The sequence below is a fragment of the Chamaea fasciata genome, unplaced genomic scaffold, assembly GCF_029207755.1.
Source record: "Chamaea fasciata isolate MVZ Bird 193981 ecotype frontalis unplaced genomic scaffold, bChaFas1.0.hap1 SCAF_13, whole genome shotgun sequence".
NCBI classification, from domain to species: domain Eukaryota; kingdom Metazoa; phylum Chordata; class Aves; order Passeriformes; family Sylviidae; genus Chamaea; species Chamaea fasciata.
The window spans coordinates 19,635,573-19,655,310 of record NW_027094098.1 but is presented as its reverse complement, the minus strand read 5'-3'; the positions used below and the strand labels follow the sequence as shown (position 1 = coordinate 19,655,310).

At 50.3% G+C, this 19,738-nt stretch overlaps 1 protein-coding gene across 1 annotated transcript in view; it reads right to left on the bottom strand.

Moving 5' to 3' along the window:
- ITPR1 (inositol 1,4,5-trisphosphate receptor type 1) overlaps positions 1-19,738 on the bottom strand; it is a 158,615-nt gene that overhangs the window by 42,421 nt on the left and 96,456 nt on the right. The window contains exons 40-43 of the mRNA XM_066195842.1: positions 17,724-17,759; positions 16,156-16,206; positions 12,668-12,800; positions 11,881-12,071 (exon numbers count right to left, since the gene is read on the bottom strand). Coding sequence (XP_066051939.1) covers positions 11,881-12,071; positions 12,668-12,800; positions 16,156-16,206; positions 17,724-17,759 — 411 coding nt within the window. The remainder of the gene's footprint in view (positions 1-11,880; positions 12,072-12,667; positions 12,801-16,155; positions 16,207-17,723; positions 17,760-19,738) is intronic.

Below are 19,738 nucleotides of genomic sequence, written 5' to 3'. Positions count from 1 at the left end.
TGTACCTAAGGGGCACCTTGGAAATTTCACTCTACCAAGAGCACAAGTAACAATTTACAGACAGACCAGCAGAAACCACAGGCTCTAGAAAAGCCATGCACTTTCTGAAAAATCACGTTTTCGGGCAGCAATGGCCATGACCTGGCTGTCACATCTGCAGACCCAGACTGGAGGAGTTTCCCTGTGATGAAGCCATGCTGAAGGAAGTCTTTTTTTTAATGAACCACACTAAAGAAATACCTTTTATGAGAGTAATTACTACTTGCTGACAGACTTGATTTTTGTCGTCTTTTCAAGCTTCTTAACTGAGTTTCCACTGCACTTCAGAGAAAAAAAAAAAAAACCAACCCAAATGAAAGGAGCATTTCCAGTAAAGCTTTTTGTGCATGCTGTGCATACATTGAAGGGGTGCCACCAAATGATTGTTTCAGTTTAGGTCAGGATGCCTAACACCTTCACACATATGAATCAACCACATGCCAGCTCCCAAAGATACTGTATTTTAAGAGGTGTGATCTTGCAAGTTGCGCTTGAGCAGGTAACGGGTGGTGATAATTATGACAGAAACCCTAAAATCTTATTTACAGATACAGCCTCCAAGCAGAAAGGGGAGAAATCTCCCTTTTTAAAACGGAAATCGAGTGGCCATTTTAGAGCACCGTCTGCTGGGGTCCTGGCTTGTGTACAGACACCACGGAACCACAGGCTGCTGAAAGAGCAAGTGAGGAGGAACAGCCAACCTCCACACTCCTGTGGGATTTGGAGGAAAAGGAGCTTTAAACACAGCCCTGACACTGCAGCATCTGACACCAGCCATCCCTGAGAATCCAGTCGTCACCACACTGGGGTCTGGGAGCTCCTAAAAACCTACTGCAGGCAGGGAACTGTGTCCCATAGGGAACCAGTACGGGCTGTGTGTGGCTGTCCCAGTATGGAAAAGCTGCCTGAGAGGCACTGGAGGCACAGGCAGTGAAGGCCAGAGAGGGATTTGTGACAAGGGGCACGGCTCCTCGCTGCCAGAGGGCAGGGTTAGACGGGATTTTGGGAAGGAATTCTTCCCTGTGAGGGTGGTGAGGCCCTGGCACAGGGTGCCCAGAGAAGCTGTGGCTGCCCCTGGATATCCCTGGCAGTGTCCAAGGCCATGCTGGAGCACTCTGGGCTAGTGGAAGGGGTCTCTGCGCATGGCAGGGAGTTGGAAGTAGATGATATTTAAGGTCCCTTCCAACCCGAAGCATTCTGGCGTTCTTAAGAGTGCTAAACTCACACACTGTGAAACTGCGTTTTATTTCAACCTTGCGTCGTTAATGTCTGTTAAGTCATTGCCCCTGGACAGGAGCCAGAGCAGCCTGTGAGGGCTGCCCCATGGACTCAGGCTCAGCAAAGAGCTCGACAAGTGCCCAGAGCTCAGGGAAGCCCAGCAGATCTGCAGAGCACAGCGACCTCCCCAGCAAATGAACCGCGGCCGCTCCGAGGCGACACCGCCGAGATAATGGGATGGAAATTAATTACACAGGCACAGAAGGAAACCCAGACCCACCCCACGTGACAAGCACGAGTGTCTGACAGGACAGACACTCGCTGAGAGCAAGGACATCACCACAGAGCCCTCCATGGTGTTTTAGGAGGGAGCAAGCACCTCCTGCACACATTCATTTCAAGAGGATGGAAGGAGAACCCAGCACAGGCACCACCACCGCTCCTCCAGAGATCCAGATTAGAGCACCACAGAGCAGAACAACTGGTAACACCAGGAAACCTGTGGAGTAACGTCCTTTCCTCTCCATCACCCAGCTCTGCTCCCAAGGAATTCCAGCCAGAAGCCTCATGCACAGCAGGACATTCCCCTTACACCTCTGCCCCTCCAGTGTACCCCTCTGGGGCCAAAGGAGGCCAGCAAGGAAATCCCAGCATCACCTATGACTTCATCTCCTGGTCCACACCACACCTGGCAGAAGAAAAGCTGCAAATCCAGAGATGGATTTCTCTGGAAAAGAAACCGAAGGCCAAGTTTCAATTGCAGCACCTTGACCAGCCACAGCCCTGCCCACCCTGGAGCTCCCTCCCCAACTCAGCCTGGGTTTAATGCGGTTTCTCGAGAGAAGAATCCTGTCCTCCTTGAGCAAGTGTCAGAGATTATGAACTGTGTCTGTCTATGGTCTGTTCCAGTGGTTAACAACTGTCAGAAACATGTGGTTCAGCTCTTTTTTATGCCACTAACTTCCAGTCAAAGATTTTTTTTTTTAGGTTTGTGTCTCTTCTGCAGTTATTCCCAGGAACTTGGTCTCCTCTTCCCTTCTGACTATTTACATACTCTGTGAAATGTTTACCTAACGTTTCGTGCTAAACTGAAAATACCATTTTTGCTTGCTGACTTTTTATTCAGCATTAATATCATTTTCTGTGGTGGGTATTTTTTGGCATGTTCTTAAATACTGCAAATCATTAACAAGCTGGACTGTAGAACCCCATTAAAAAAAAATAAATTGGCAAAGAAGAGGCACATTTCCTGGCATTAGCATTTAAATCTCAGACCTTTGACACATGTAATATACAAAATTTCTAATGATGAGTGGAAGAGAAGCTCAGCTGACTCCCCAGCAGTTCAGGGGGGTGGGATTATGGAGGCAGGGTAACCACAGGGCAGGGACAAATGCTCCCGAATGTGTCTCTCATACCAGCAGTCAGTAACAAATTGGATTTTAGCCAGCAGAACTGACATCTGTCATGTGGAGAGTGAAACCATACAGCACAGCAGTCTGGTACCTTTGCGTAAGGTGGACAGACCCAGGTAACTAATCCACTATAAATGTAACTAATCCACAGTAAATTTAATGACGAGTGAGCTTGTGCCCAGTGCAGGATTGTTAAATGGGGAAAAAAAAAAAACAGGCAGCAGCTGAAGGCAGCTGATTTCTACCTCTTGCCTCTGAAAGCCTCGCCAGTCTGGGCTGTGTGTGCTGTCCCCTTTACTGGGGACACCTTTCCCTACCCTGTCACCCGGCTCTGCCCCAAAGTCCCGACTGTTCTGCCAGCCAAGGAAAGGAACAACAGTTGGATTGTTTCTCATGGAACAGCTCGACTTCCCACCGCGGCCTCGCTCCGGGCCGGGCTGTCTGACCGATCCTGCGAGAAGCAGCAGCAAAGCCCAGCAGCAAGGCCTGGGTTTGGGCAGGCTGTGCTCGGCTGTGCTGGCTCCCCACGAGGGGTGGCCTGGCCCGGGGCAGCCTTGGCTGCGGGAGCCGCTCCGAGGTTGCCGTCAGCCCACGGAGCTCGGAGCGTTCCCGGGGCCGCACCCTCCCCGAGTGTTTCATCAGCCACCCAGCCCTGCCAGACCATCCCAGCACATCCCCAAGAATTCCTCAGCAAAACAAGCCTTTCGATTACCAAGAAACCGGGGGGAGCAAGGTCCCAGCAAACACCTCACCAATTAAAGCAAACTGCTCTCGTCTCCTTCCCCATTTCTCTAATGCCAGTGAACAGAAAATACCCCGTGAACTTGGCGAGCCGGGGAGACTGCGGAGAGGAAAGTCCCTCCAGAAAGAGGAGAGAGCTCAGCGATCTGGCTTCAGCTCAGGACATTTTATTCCAACACTAGAGAGAAATCGTTGCAGGGACCTCAGCTCGCTCGGGTTATCCGGCCAGGCTGCCAGCACGAACTAATGCAAAACTTGTGTGCTACTTCATCCCTGCAGGAAGAGTTTGCCACCCCCAGACGAGTTCTTAGAGCTGGACTACTTCAAACAAGCCACATTTTAAGGGGAACTGCTCTAACACAAGCACTGAATTAGGCACAAGTGCCAGCCCTCTACATTCTGCCGAAACATATTGCGAGGGCTTCCACTGCAGAAAATTCCAACCTAACTCTGCTTTCGGTCCCTCCTCATTTATTTATTTTAAATATCACTAATCTCTCCCTCTCAAAATCTCCCTTACGTCCCGGCTCGCTGCAGATCCATCACTTTGGGCATGAGTGATGGATATCATTAGTCTTGCATAGCTTTAGGAAATGGCAGCTGAAATATTTCACACCGAACATACTTCACAGTTTGAAATAAACCCATAAGGAAAATCTGCCAGAACACCTCAATTGCCTGGTGTTTTTGCAAACTGTAAAATAAACTTTGTCCTGAAAGCAGAAGGAGGACTTCCCAGCTCTATTTTCCACAAGTAAGACAAACTCTCCCCGCCACGGGCATTCACTCTCCACCCTGCACAGCTCTGCTCTTTGCTGGGGGTTCTGCCCACCTTATGGGGAAATGTTTTTTGGGGGTGATGAGTGTACAGAGGCTGACCTGTGGAAATGCTTGCCTGTCCCAACCAGCTTTAAATGAGACCAGCCGCACAACTACACCAGAGAGAGCCCTCCTATCCTACACGTTCTCCTACTGCAATGCCCAAAATCTCGATGCAACTTAAGAGTCATTTCACGGAAGAAAGCAAGAACAAACCTCATACAGAGACGGTTCCCTCACGCCCTTCCCGAGCCAGGAGGAGCCCTTGGAAGGATGAGGTGACACTGCTGAAGGCACAGTGGGGGAACAACAGGCACAGACCTCACTGTGGGGTCTGGGCTCACAGATGGCCTCGGGAGCTTGGGAGACTCGGGGTCTGCCCTGCTGTCAGCACGGAGCTGATTTGGGTTCCTCCTGCCTCCCTGTGGGAACACGCAGTGCTGGGTCACTCAGCTCAGCCATGGCAGGAGCGTGGATCCCATTCCCCATGGCAGGAGTGTGGATCCCATTCCCCACGGCAGGAGCGTGGATCTCCTAGCCCTTGGCAGGAGTGTGGATCCCATTCCCCATGGCAGGAGCATGGATCCCCTAGCCCTTGGCAGGAACATGGATCCCATTCCCCACGGCAGGAGTGTGGATCCCATTCCCCACGGCAGGAATAAGGATCCCACTTCCCCACCGATCCGGCAAGTGCTGCGTAGGTGTGAGAAACAAGGAAGTCTGCAGACTCCCCAAAAGAAAAAAAAAAAAAAAAAGAAAGTGTAAGATCTCCTTGAGAGACAGAGGAATTAAAGAAAACCATAGCAACAAGTCAGTCCACCTACCCAAACCACCCACCCACCACCAGTTTCATTTGCTGACGCACTTCAAAAACAAGCTGGCTCCTACCCGCTCTGGAAGGTGAGCAAGCCCTGAGAGCTCATTAAATTCCCTTCTCAGCTACTCTTGTGTGCCTGCAGCTAGTGAGCAAGTGGGATATAAATAGAAGTTATATAACAGCGCTTTGTTGATTCCTGTGCTTACCAAAAAAAAAGGCAGCATGACCTTGTTTTGCTGAATAGCTTTGCCTCTGCCTGCTCGGGGAGGACTTTAATCCTGCTAGGGATCATCTTGAAAGTTTAGGTTGGACCTGGACCCCATGGAGAGGAATTGGGAGAGTTACTGATTTACCTCCCTGCAGGACCAGGATTCCCAGTGGAATGCTGAGAGGATTGCCACACAGGAGCTGCTACCCAACCATGAACACCACAAGGCCACCAAGACACAGCTGAACCCTGAGGTAGCGACTCTTCTCCTTTTTTTTCCACCTACACTGCTCAACCACACAGATGGGCACCTCAGAATCCAGCAGAAAACCCCCCTTTGGGACAAAAGGCTGGAAGATGTTCTGCTGCAGGAATACTGATGGCCCAAACACACCTCAGGAAGCAGCAGGAGCTGCAGCGCAGCTGGAAAGACGAGGTGGTATCGTTACCATCCAACCACATCCACCCTCAGTCTCACCTGTGTATCCCAGTGCCCTGAATGAAGATGGAATCTCCCCTGCAGGAAGAGGAGATTCCATTTTCAGGCATTATCAGTGCGGCTGGTTCGTTTTGAGCATGGTGGTATCCATCAGCTGAGTGACACTGAGACTCCACCATGCTAAATACATGAAAATACACAGGGAGAAGATGGGTGTGCTCCTACAGGCTTGGCATTCCCTGTCTCCTTACGCGCTGTGGAGCAGCAGAGCATCAGGACAGAGGCTCCTCATGGCTACTGCAGTCCTGTGCCCTTCTCTGGAAGGTAACTCCACTGTCAAGGAGGTCAGGATTTGCACAAGGTTTCCTTCTGGAAAGAGCTCTTTCAGAAAAGGACAAGATCTCTGCCCACAGTTGATGATGAAGGTCCTTACCAACTTTTTTTTTTAATGCCATGTTCATAACATACTCAGATTTTTTTAAATAAACTGTGTATTTTACCTTGAGGAAAAACACATTAAAACAGTGAAAGACGCAGGTAGGTGGTTGTTTAACACGTGCCAAGAGCTTGCTGGTTGTGCACTGATTTCCTAAACAGGTATCATTGAAACAATGTAAAAAGAGATACAACATCCTGTACCAGAGAATTCTCTTTGTTAGAAACAAACAGAAAATTTAAGACTTGTTCTATCAAGGATCAAAAGTTTTCAAGTGCTACTTGCAGAAGTTTACTGACCCAAAGACATTCTTGCCTCTCCAGCCTTTGCCATCACATACAATTGTCTGTGCTCACTGACATCTATGACTGCTGCAAATCTTGCAAGAAATAAATCTGATTTTAAAAGCCCAAACCACAAATTAAAGCACTATTGTGTCACTAAGCCAACATTTTACCCCACCAGTACTCCTGCAATGTTTTGCAGAGTCTTCCCTTCACTTTGCAGGGCAGTTGCAGCCACATAAAAAGAGAAACAAAGTGTTCCTGCAACCAAATAGGACATTTTGGTCACAGAGTTTCACAGCCAGTACTACAATGAGCTCAAGGACATAAATTTGTCTTGAAGTGTCTGCTCTCTCAGTCCCAAGGGCTGTGTCTGACCAGCACCAGTGGCTGGTAGCCCCCAGCTCTGGGCTTCCCTGGGTCCCCCAAGTGCCGGGAACACAAAGAACTGGGTAGCTCTGGATTCAATTGCTTTTGTGCATCAATCCTGCAATTATGCAACAACTGTCAATCATCTCTGGACAGTCGGAGGCACAGAAAAGGAGACCACAATTCACCCTGGTGGAGCTTCCCCACTGGTGGTAAGGCATGAAGAGAAACGTTGAGAAATGTCGACAGAGTCCAAGCATGGAGCAAAACAGAGTTGGGATGGGAGAGCTGTGTGAGACCAGGCTAGAATTCCCTACCAAAGCTGGCTGCTGAGATTTCTGTGTCCATGGCACCTGTTCCAGGGACAGCACAGCCACAGCCCCAGGGTGCACTCAAGGGAGGGCACATGGATCCTCTGGGGAGGCTCAACCAAGGAGCTCTGGAAGTTCAAACAGCTCAAAGCCACAAGCTTTTTGAGCTGTCACATCTCAAAGGAGCCTCACACACCCTGGTGAGCTCCAAGCCACCCTTCCATGCAGCACGGGTTCACTCTGGCCGTGCTGTGACAGAGGCACAGCTCTCCAGTTCAGCACCACCAGCTCACTGGTGCTGTCTTGAGCCAGGGTGGCCCCTGGCCCCCATGCCATCCTCAGCTGCCGGGGGGACAGAGCTGGGGAGCACATCCCACCACCATCCTCTGCGCAAGGGCAGCAGCTCTGCTCAGGTGCCTTAAAGCCAGGAGCAGGTTGTTCTCTCCTGAAGAACCACCACCTTTTCCTTGTGTGCCAACCCCCATCACCCCATCCTCTGTGACTGCAGCCCGCCTAGGGACAGCAAGGGACCGAAGGGAACAGAGGCCCCAGCGCTCTCCGAGGTGGCAGACGTGCCTTGTGTCACCTTGGGGCAGCACCCAAAAACTGCCTGAAACCACCGATGCCACCAACCTCATTTCACCTTCCCCTGCTGAAAGCGCCGACATGTGCGTGTGGGTAATTTGTCACGCAGGCTGACTTTTGAGAAGATCCCTAATTAAAGGAGCAGAGTCTCCATGGAGAGGTGTTATGTAAGGGACTTTACTTGCCATTAACTTCCACCGACCAACCGAGGAAACCCGAAACCCGGCGGAGGTGAGGCGGAGTAACGGCACACAGAATTTTTATTTAGCAGATGAGAGACGAGCGTTGCAGGACGAGTCCTCAGCAATTTCCTGCACTGTCACTCACTTGCTGCACCGGAGGAAAGCCTGGCTGTGCTGCCACGCGTGTGGGAAGGGACTGAGCCTCCATCCCTTCCCAAGGAGACGCGGTTCCGAGTGCCCACGAGCATCAGCACCCGTCAGAGCACTCCCCGCTCTGGAGAAGGGAGCCCAGGACAGCAGCCAGGCACCGGAATCTGGGGAGAAGAGGGCAGGCTCAGCCCTCAGCCTCTGGAGCACCCCCAGGGCTGCTCGGAACCGCTGAGCCAGCGCTCCCCAGGGGGATGCTCAGGGTTATATAAATTAATAAAGGGCTCGACGTAATTTGCAGCTCAGCGAGTTGCAGCATTTGTCAAGTTAATTTGTTGTCTGGTGTTGACCCCGTGGTGCCACCTCTGCTTCTGTCTCTGTGCGAACGAGGGCAGGCTTCCCACTGAGCCGGACAGAGGAGCTCACCAGGCACAGCCACCGAGAGGTCACCACCATCCTGCTCCCGAAGAACCTGACAGTGTTGCTAAGCTTATTCCGAACGCTGAAGCCCGGAAAGTTTCCACCCAGAGAGCTGGAAGCGGACAAAGGCCTTCCCAGAAGAGCTCATTTGCCACATTCGCATTCAGCCCTGCAGCAAAACACGGAGCAGCAGCGTGGGATTCACGGTGCCACACACCAGCAGCCCAGCCTCCTTCCCGAGGTGAACCAGGAGCCTTTTCTCTTGTCCTGCTTCTCCCCCACATTCATTTTCTTAACAATACAATAAAAACCCCTCCTACCAATTACAATGAGGAACAGTTCGAGATTTGCTTTTCTGCTGGAGTTGGCAACCACCTACTTTGCCTACCCTTAATATCGGCCCTGCCTGTACCTAATGAAACAGCAACACCTATTGCAGTTATCCCTTCCCAGCATCATGGGGATCTGAAGCTCATGGGAGTTACCTGGGAACTCCCATTATTAACCACATTACAGTCATCACGTGCGAGTGCCTGTGTGTTGGTACAAACCTCCCGCTTCACTTCGGGCGGAATCAATTTCCCGTGTGAAAACCTGGAGTTAAGAAAATGCCGTGCAGGGGTGACACATTTCTGGCTTTGCTGCCAAAGAGCCTTTTTACATAACCTGTCCCTATCCCACCACTTTCCTATTCCCAAAGGCCTGTAGATAGAGGCAATTGAAGTTCAGCAGAAATTATTCAAACTGAGCACAGAACAAGCTTGTTTGGAACACTATCAATCAAAAGCTGCTAATAATAACCAAAAAAATATTGTGAAATGGAGATAAACTCTGTTAGACCTCCAAGACAAAGCTGGCTGGTTTGGCTAGGTCAACTTCCCCAATGACAAATGCATCTAATGCAAAATGAACACAGTTACTAGTCCAGAGACTGAGGATGACTCTTCCACTGGCACTTACTGGAAACTGCAGAAGAACCGCAGAAAATCCACTCTGCAGGTTGCAGAGGTTGCCAGGCCCTATCCACCCAGTCTGCAAAACTTACCAAAGAGCATTAGAGAAAGACTGAGATAAAACACAAGGAAAGTATCAGGTTAATTTTCTCAAGTGCATCCTGTTTCCATAAGCAGCCAAATTTCGCAGTGTGTCTTGTAAAAATGAATTCCTGCTAAGGGGAGACCATCACTTCTCCGCACCCAGTAAATCTTCACTGTGTCACAGCCAAAGGCTGCTGTACAAAACCCATCAGCTTTGCAGATTAGCAAGTACCCACACAGCTCTCCTGAACAGCTGGGCTGCACCCAGGGCCCTCTGCATTGTGAGCCATTCTTCCTACGTGGAGACAGCAAAGCTTGATTACATGAGTTCACTGTCTCAGGATACCAGTTTAACTTGGCCATCACATCACTCAGCAATTACCCTGGGAGATACAGCCCTGAATTAATGATTCTACTAAAGAGCAAGCCTCCACCTTCGCTTTGATTCCCAGTGTGGAGCCAGCTGTTCTCCCAGAAGTTCAGCTTTGTGGCTGGTGTCCTCCCCACTGCAGTTCTCCTGCCTTGGCTCTCGGAAGCCCTACTGAGAGCTCAGAGCGCTGAGGACGAGCCGTTCCCGACTGCCACTGCCGATGTCCCACGGGCCCCCTGTGCTGGAGCCACTGCAAGGCACCAGAAAACCCTCTCCCTACCACCAGGAGTTCAACCAACGTGGAGAAAAGCCACAGAACATGTCTACGCACTGATTATGCTCCTTTTTTGCCTTTTGCTAAGAAGCCCATGGAGTGTTCCAGCACGAAATATCTCCACATCCCAACCGCTCCACGGGATATTTTCAATAACATCCCGCTCGTGCTTTGCATGCATGAGTAAGAGCTGCAGGGTGTGTCCGAGCCCTCAGAGCTCACAGCATTAGCTGTAGGCATCACAAGTCATTTGGTTCCTAAAACATTCTGTACTTTAAAGCAGCCCAGACTGCAGCAGAGCCCCCTCCCAGCCCATCCCGCCGGAGCACGCACCCAGGGGCTGCTGCCTGCCCGGAGCACGTCCTCCAGACACCTGCCAAGCACTTATTCCTGAGTGGGAAAGGATGGAAAACAGCCACTCTGGGCTGTGGAAGCACATCTGTAGAGGCTGGAATGCAGCAGGAGCTGGCAGCAGTGCACGGTGTGGGGTGGAAGCGCCACTGCCCTGAGAGCCATCCATCATTCCTGACCGCAGGGTTATTCCACAGCCTCCCAGCTCCCGGTTACAGACAGCAAAAGCAAACTAAACTACCTCCCTTTCGGGCAGAGAAGTGTCTTTGGAGATGGACTGCAGATTTTCCTGTTGGTTTTCAGTGGGTGAGCTAAGGAATCTGCTTCCAACACGGATTTGTGCACAGTGCGAAGTGACTCTGCTCAATCCTTTAGCACTGAGGTCCAGCACAAGCAAAGGATCTCTCCTCGTCAGGCTGGAGCAGTTTGTTTTTCCTTCCAGCATGACAGTGCGAGGTTACCTGAGGCTCCCTGAGAGCTGTAAAAATGAAAGCTCAGCTCCCTTTACATTAGACAGGAGCAGGAAATCTAAAGGAGTGACTGTCCCCCAGGAATGTTAATCCTGTCATTGCAGTTTAAGGTGACACAGGATTTTCAACACTCAATTCCCACTTTATCCTTTGCAAAGAAGTTTCATTCCAGAGCTCACACACAGGGGATTAATGCGGGTACTGATTACAGAGACAGAGTGAAGGAGCCCAGAGACATTCCCTGTTCTCTCAAGGGAAGTTTGCATGGACACAGGACGTGCTGCTGTAGGGATTGTGTGTGTTTCAACCACAACTAACAGTTCTAACTGGTCAGGACTCAGCCCCACAGCAAACACAAAACGTGCAAAACTAAACAAATAAAATATCACAGATCCAATCATCTTTTTAAGCAAGTTTTGCTGGAATAAGGTTTTACTTTCCATTTGGAAGAACGTAAGAGCTCGCTGGCGTGCGTTCATTAATCCACACTAGGGACAATTTTCTTTTAGGGGAATCTAATCCTTATTGAAAACACAGAAAGGAGGAACAGTGAGATTGCTGGAGAGTGGTGGTGGTCCGGAGTTTACCATACACTTATTTCAAATTCCAGTCTGAAATTTAATTGCTCTTTGTAAAAGTCTCTGAGCACGTTGCAGTTGCTTAAGTCATTTGTAAGAGCAGTCAATAACTTACCTAACAAAGCTGTTTTATTACACATTCCTCTATATCACCCTGGGAAAACACCTCAAGTACCCAGGGCCCGTGCAATCATTTAATAAGTTCACTTTTGCATGGCAGACACCAACATTTCCCTTAATTACAGGTCAAAGACCATTCAGATCATTTCCCCTCCCGCCTCCTTAACCCTCTCAAATTTCCTGCGTTTCACAAAACCATTTCCCTTCCCGACAGGGCTCAGGGCCAAGGTGGAGTTCTCCATTTCCCTACCTGTATCGTGGTGTTCCCACCTTCCAGCAGGGCAATGGCCAGCAGGATGCTCTCGTGGAAGACTCTGTCGCTGGTGGCATTCATGATGAGGTCTATCACCAGGTTGGAAGCACCTTCTTTATCCAGGTGGCACTGGACATCTGCCAGGCTCATCTCCCCTCGGCTCATGGAGCTGGACCCAGAGCTTCCTCCTGTAAAGGTGATCAGGAGACGCAGGTTGGCACTGACCCCATGGGGATGGCAGGGCCAGGCTGGACGGGGCTCGGGGCCACCTGGGATAGTGGCAGGTGTCCTTACTCATGGCAGGGGGTGGAACAGGATGAGTTTTAAGGTCCCTTTCAACCCAACCCAACCCATTCTGTGATTCCATTGGTGACTTTTTCAGCGATGGCCTCAAATTAAATAAACTTCACTGCGTAACTGACCTCAAATGGAATCTTTGCCCATCCCAGCCCACAATCTCTGCGATAGCATCAAGTGGCTTTCTTTCCGAAATGGTTAATAACCTGACACCCTTATGGGCACATTTCCTAGATATTATTGCAAATATGAAATTGATCAGGATTTCTAAGCACATTTATTCAAAGCAATGTCACAAACATCAGGCCAAGGCAGCCACTGAGAAGGACAAAGAGCTCTGTCTGCTCGTCTTGCCCCCAACTGCAGTCACCCACCTGCACGGTTTTACTCTTTTTGGGAGTTACAGACAAAACCGTGAGGGAACACACCCCGATTCCCGCTGCAGGGGGCTGGTTTGTCAGGGGAGGGATGAGCAGGGGTGTCCTACCTGCCTGGCCGGCCTTGGCGGCGCTGCCGGCGGACAGGGGCCCGTTGCCGAAGGCGGTGAGGCTCTCGCGCCGGCCGGCCGCCCGCACGGTGCCGTAGTAGCGGTTCACCAAAACCTGCCTCAGGGCCTCGCCCTGGATGCAAAGAGCACAAGGAGATCAGCATGGCAGCTCCGTGAACAAGCCAACCACCCGCATCCATCGGCAGCAGGGCTGCTGTTACCAGTGCCCTTCTTGTGGTGAGGGACGGGGGGATGAAACCCTGGAGAGCTGGAAAAACCCACTGAGCAGCTCCTCATGTGCTGGGACACTGGAGGGGGCTCATGGGGCTCAGGAAGATTATGGGTTCCCCCCCATGCAGCACAGAGACAGCTGCAGTTCAGATTTTGTGGGAAGCTTTCTGGACAGATTTAATTTTCCGACAGTTTTGTTTTAATTAAGTACTGTTGTCTCGGTGTTAAATGCAAAGGAGTTACATCTGCGCAGCACCAACACAAAATCAAGAGGTGGATCAGAGGAACATCAGAGATGGTTTAAAGGACCGATTTCGTCTCACACCTCTCCTATTTTGCAATCCCCCCAACCCTGCAGGGCTGTGCTCCGTTGTCCCCCCACCAGCAGCTGACACGATCCATCAGTAGCTGAGCGGAAATCCCAACAATCCTGCTGGATCCCAGCTCTTTGCTCCCTGCTGGCAGCTGCCCCAGTCATGTCAGCCCTCCCATCCCATCCCATCCCATCCCATCCCATCCCATCCCATCCCATCCCATCCCATCCCAGGGCAGGTCCTCACACAACCCCAAATCCCGGAGCGCAGAGAGCTCCGGCATGGCCCCAGCTGTGATCCAACACCTCCAGTGGGGAATGTCACCCCACTGCTGTCACTTCAGCCTTCACAGGAATTCCCAGGAATTTGGGGAGCTGGACGAAGCTGGCGGCACTGCCAGCACACAAACACCGCACGGGGATTAAGGGATTTGGGTAAGGCCTTTGTGCACAAAGGAGAACTTTGTGAGTATTGTCACTGGGAGCTCCTGCCCTGCTGATGGTTACAGCAGCACCCTCCTGGGACAGCGCTGCAGAGGGGAGGGAAGGGCTTTTCCGGGGATTCAGAAAATAAATAATAATAATTTAAAAAAAAAATCAATCTAGCAAAAAAAAAATTCATATTAAAAATATGTCCATTGAACTAAAACATCTTATCTTTAATTCCACTCACAAAACATGTGCTTGTCACTGATTCACTGATTTTCAGTTGTATTTCAAATGAAATGGGTTGTCTGACTATGGATTCAAGATGCCATTTAATACATAAAAGTGAAGTCTTACTTTTTAAACTTTCACAGGAGGCCTTTAAAACAGAAGTAAGTAAATGGAACAACATAAATGTGCATTAATTGGCTTGTACAGAACTCCAGCCCTGCTGCAGTCCCACTGATGTTATACACAGCTGGCACTCACAAAAGTCACTTCAAGAGACCCTTATACCCCGAAAGAAAAAAAGACAAAAGCTTGTCTGATAATCCAGTTCTTTACACAGGGAGAAGCCCAAGACGTGCCTGAGCTGGTGAGGGATCTGTGCCCTCCCCACAGCGCTGGGGCTCCAGTCGGGGCTCCCAGTGCCACCCTGTCACCACAGTCCAGCAGCTCAGAAACGGCCCCTGTGGATCATCAGTGTGAAAGCTGCAGCACGGGAGCTGCGTTTTATGGCATCAGATGGGGAGGGAGCAAAGTGTCGGGGAACAGGATGCAAAATAAACACAAGGCCAGCGTTCCAACCAGCTGCTTCCAAAAGCTCCCAAACAACAGGAAAAAAAAAAAAAGAAAAGGAAAAAAAAAAAAAGGAAAATTCCTGTGGAAGCAAGAGTAGAAGGAGATGAGCACTTCTCCAAGGGGCATACGCTTCCCATCACCGCTCGGGCCAAAGAGTGAACATGTGCGAGAGGAAAGAGACAGCTCAGGAGCTCCAGCAAACCCTGTCCTGGAGGAGCTCCTGTCACTGACAGCGACATGAGAGTGTTCAGTACACGAGGCAGTGCTTTATCCACCTCCCTGCTCCCAGTCTGGCAGGTAAGGGAGGCTACATGACAGAACAAGGCCAGGCCCAGCAAAGAAAAAAACCCCCGAACTACATCTTCCTTGTACATGTGCACTGATTAGAAAGGCAACTCGACACCAGATGGGCCCCAGGACACAAATGGCTACAAGGGAGCTCTCACATCACCTTTTTCCTCCTCTGTTGAACTAACTGGCAGCCATCGTGTCAGCTGGCATTTAAACCAGTGATTTTTACTCCTTACTACCAAGGTAACACACATCCAGCCTCGGGAACAGCTGCTCAGCAAACTCCACCGTGCCCGAATTCAGGTGGGCAACTAAAGCTCTTGGAGCTGCCCCCAGATTCTCCTTCTGGCCCCTTGTGGAGCAGGAGGTGACTTCTATTCCATGCTCAAAATAGTTGGGCTGAGAAGAGACCTGACCAGGACAGGCACCTCTGGTGTCTGTAGATGTTGTGTATCCAAAACAAGACAAATCACCAGAAAATACAGCAGGAACAAGCATCAAGCAGTTGGTTCTAGTCAGAGCGTGCTGATACAGGTCTGGAAATACACAGTCACCAGCATTTCAAACCCTAACTGGGAAGAAAAGCTTTGGTTCCTACAAATTTATCCAAACCCACGGTATCAGCTAACAAAATATGAGTCTGCGATCAAAGCAGAAGGGAGCAAAAATAAGTGGTATTTAAGAAATGTTCTAATTAATTCAGCTGCAATGCTTGGCTCCAGAACAGTTCTTTAACCATCCTGGTAGTGCTGTGCACCACTTTGACGAGGGCAGTGTGCAAACAAATATCAGATGTTTGGCAGTAACCAGAAAAATCAAATATGGCACCTAGGAAAAAACCCAACAGCGTCCAGTTTCATCTGCGTTCACCCCAGGTGGAGTAAATCACACAGAAACACCACTGCACATGTATCACCAATGCAGATGCAGCACACAACTCTTAAGTGATATCGGAAACCTGTCAGAAGCTTTCAAACAGAGCACCTGTAATATTTCAGAGTGAAGCAGCTGGAAGTTGCTGCTGTTGTGTTCCCAGCTGCAAGAGCAGAAGAAATGGAGAAAGGGACCAACGATGCCGATTTTGCAGCTTGGCTGGTTACAAAGGGGTGGCCAGAGGAGCCAACTCCACGAGCAGTGATGAATGCCTCAAGGGAGTGACCACCAGCCACGGGAGTGTTTAGACAGTGTGGAAGGACCAGAGCAGCCCCTGAGTTTAACTGGGAGCAGCCAAGCACTCGTCCCTTCCATGTAACCCCAGAGAAGGGGCTCCAGCACCTCACTCTGTAAATATGGCTCAGGTTTGAGGTTTCCCAAGGGCCCAACAAGCCAGCATTTAACCACCCAAGTTTCCTACATGACTTAGGCTTCACTGTTTAAAAGGGAAAGGGAGAGGTGAGTTCTGAACGCTCTCGTCTGCTGTACGTACCCTTCTATGATCCTCCAGTTGCCTCTGGGGTAGAGTTTGATCAAGCTCCTGCTGTGCGTGCAGAAAGTTTTCATTTTAAAGCAGAACAACACTCAAAGAGAGACCAACACCTTGGCACTCAGGGGGAATACCGGGGGAGTCACGGCTGGACACGAGGGGGGAGATGAGGGAGATGGACTGACGAGCCATCAGAACAGGACCCCCGCCCTCGGCCAGCCCTGCCCCCTGTGCTCTGCCCCCCTCACACACCCCCCGGGCATGCACGTGGGCCAGCAGGGCTGGGGCTGCAGGGAACACAACGTCTGGCTGGTGTCCCAGCTCCCAGGGACGCACACACAGGTTCTGGGGGGCTCAGCCCACGCATGCCCATGCACAGACACACAGAACACCCCCCCAGCCCACTGGACACACACTCTGGGGGTGAGGGACCCCAACACATCCCACTGTGGTCACTGAAACTCATTTGAGGCTGGGGAGGGCTTCTGGAACAGCTTGGGGGGCTCCCTTGCAAGGGCTGGGATGTCACCGAACAGAGCCCCTTGGCACCTCCCAAATCAAATCTCTCTCACTTTGGATACTCGTTTTCAGGAGTGCAACTTCCACTTGGCAAAGCTGAAACGCTTTGGGGTTTTGGTGCTTTAAAGCGTTTGCGAAGGTGCAGAATAACAGCTCTGCAGGGACCATCAGAAACCAGGAGCCATCTCCCAGACATCTCAAATCCATTTGATGACCACTCAAGAGTTTCAGGTTACATTTAAACACTATTCCACAAAAACTACAAATACAAAGGCCTAAACCGTCACAAACATTTCTTTTTCTACGTGATCTCACATTTATAAACTTCACAGCTCAGAGAGTCAACACTCTCCCAGATTTAGACTTCCAGGTTGTTTCATTTAGATTTGGCACCCAGTTGTACAATCTACCAATGCCATGTCTGGATCTCCCATGAATTTCAAAGGAATTTAAGATGTGATAAATTTTCCTGCCTTCTTTTTGGCAAATGATCTGTTTAATGCACATAAAGGACATGTTTCCACATATCCAATTCCCTTAGAACCAGTGACCTCAACAACGTGCAGTGACCCTGAGCTCGTCCACTGGGACATTTTAAATAGGACACCAATTGCTCTGGAGTCATGAAGCTTCCACAAAGAACTTCTGACACCTCCCTTTCTTTAAAAGCATTCAAGTTTTTAAGTATGTGAGGCAAAGGGAAAACCAAATTCTGCATTAGGAGCCAAAATGAAGTCTCATTTTGCCAACGTAGGAAAATTTGAGAGGAGACTTTTCCCAGTGCCACCCCCTTATGGAATAAAGGAAATGGCTGAAAGGAACAGACTTAGGATTAGCTTACTTCTTTTTTTTTTTTTTTTTTTTAATATTTTCAGACTACCACCCTGATGCTGTATTGGATTAAGGCACTTGAACAAATCCACTTATTTCCACCGTCTAACACCAGGCAGGAACACACATTTCACAGGGGTTTTTTTACCAACAAGACACTCCACTAGGACTATTGAAACACCAATATTTGTGTGCTGGACAAATATAGGTGGCTGACACACCTCTACAGGGCTCTCCGTTTCTGGAGCTTGCGGCAGCTAGTTGAAAGTAAAATGCAGAAAAAAAAAATTAGTCATTCCTCCGGAATCTTTCATCCCAACAGCAATCCAGCGGTCAACAGTGAGGGGAAGGGAGCTGGCAAAGCACTTGACTTCAGCTGAATCATCACTAATGAATTATAGGTGTAATTAGTGTTCATGCCCTCCCACCCTGCTCCTAAAGGGGCCACACTTGGCAAATTTCACAGGGATCCCTTTGAACATCCCAAACTGCTTTGCATGAACTCAGAGGCACAAGAAAAAAAAAACAAATGTCGTTGCAGGTGCCCAGAGCACTTTTGGGGACCACACCCCCAGGATCTGTCACGGGAATGCTGCACATCCATCCCAGTGGGGAGGAGGAGGAAGCCAGGGCTGCATATCACAAAGGTAGCAGCCTTATAATTGTAGCTTTAAAAAAAAATGTATTCAGTGGATTCTCATCTATAAACATACTTTTCTCAAGATGAAAGATACACGATACAGCACCAAACAGGAGCAATGAAACAAGGGCCCGAATGGTGACAGCTTTGCAAATTTAAAATGCCGATCTTCAACTGAAACAGATGAAGACAAGTAACTTTTATCTAGTCAAGCACGGACACACAACAGAGAGCTGAACATTCAAACTCAACTGCTGACTTAATTGTGGGGAAATTGCTGTGACTTCTCAGGAGCAGACACCAGGAAATAACACTCTCACAATCCTGGAACCCCAACCCGAGCCAGGCGTTTGTGGCCACGTCTGCCCAGAGGCCACAGGGACGGACAGAACAACGGAGAGCAGGGACTGGGAGAGCAACCCAGGACCTGCTGCAGCCTGGGGAGTGCCCAGCAAAGGGAGAGGGAGGCCACAGCTCCCTGCCAGCAGCAGGAACAAGGAGATTCCACTTCCCAGGAAGGAGCTCCAGCAGCGAGCGCTTCCCCTGCGCGCCTCCACGGCCACGAAAAGACCCTTTCTCCATTCTCCCCCAAGGGACTTTGCTCCTGGCCAGCTCCCACGGCCTTTGGTAGTGGCTTCCTTGCATTGTCACCGCTCCTGGACACGTCTCAAGCCTGCAAGCCCCTTGTGTGGCCAAGTGGGAGCAGCGAGGGTTGAATCCAGGGGAGCACGAGGGGACAGGAAGCAGCGCGTTCCTGCAGGGGAACACACCGTCCCTGCCCTGCCCTGCTCCCAGGCTGGACCTGTGACAGCTCACGGGGAGTCTGGGCACATTGTCCTGCCTGGGGCACAGGAAACATCCCTGCCTTCCCCAGGAGCCAACAGCAGCAAGGAAACTGGGCCTGTTCCCCCGCAGGGGAAATGAGGTCCCTTCCTCCTGGGGAGGGGAGATTCAAGCTGACAGGTCAAGTGGCCACGGCTGCTGGACTCAGGATTGCAAACAGAAGTTTCCTTCTGGGCACTGGGACAGGTTTCCCAGAGAAACTGTGGATTTTCCATCCCTTCAAGTGTCCAGGGCCAGGCTGAATGGACCTCTGAGCAGCCTGGGACAGTGGAAGGTGTCCCTGCCCATGGCAGGGGTGGCACTGGATGGGCTTTAAGGTCCCTTCCAACCCAAACCATTCTGGGATTCCTGGGCTGACACCCTGACCCCATTTCAACCAAACATCCATTTACATTTTGGGGTTGAGAAGCAGCACAGACGAAGAGCCAGCACAAAATTATAGTCTGCTTTTTCCTCAAGCTAAAATTTACAAATTCCAGCTCACAAATTCCGGTGCCTTCCCTCTGTGGCCAGCCTCAGACACTGACCTGGGAGCAAAACCACTGCCCTGGGCAATGCCCACACGGATCATCCACAGCAGCACAGCCCTCAGCAATCTTCTGGTACGAATATAAACTCCAAATCCTGAATTTGTTATTCTTTGAGTCAAAACGGGTTCAAATAGCAAAGGATTATTGAGTTCTTGCTGCTGTGCTACACTTTGCACACTCCCGTGTGTGCTGCAACACCGAAGTATCACCTCATGCTTTACAA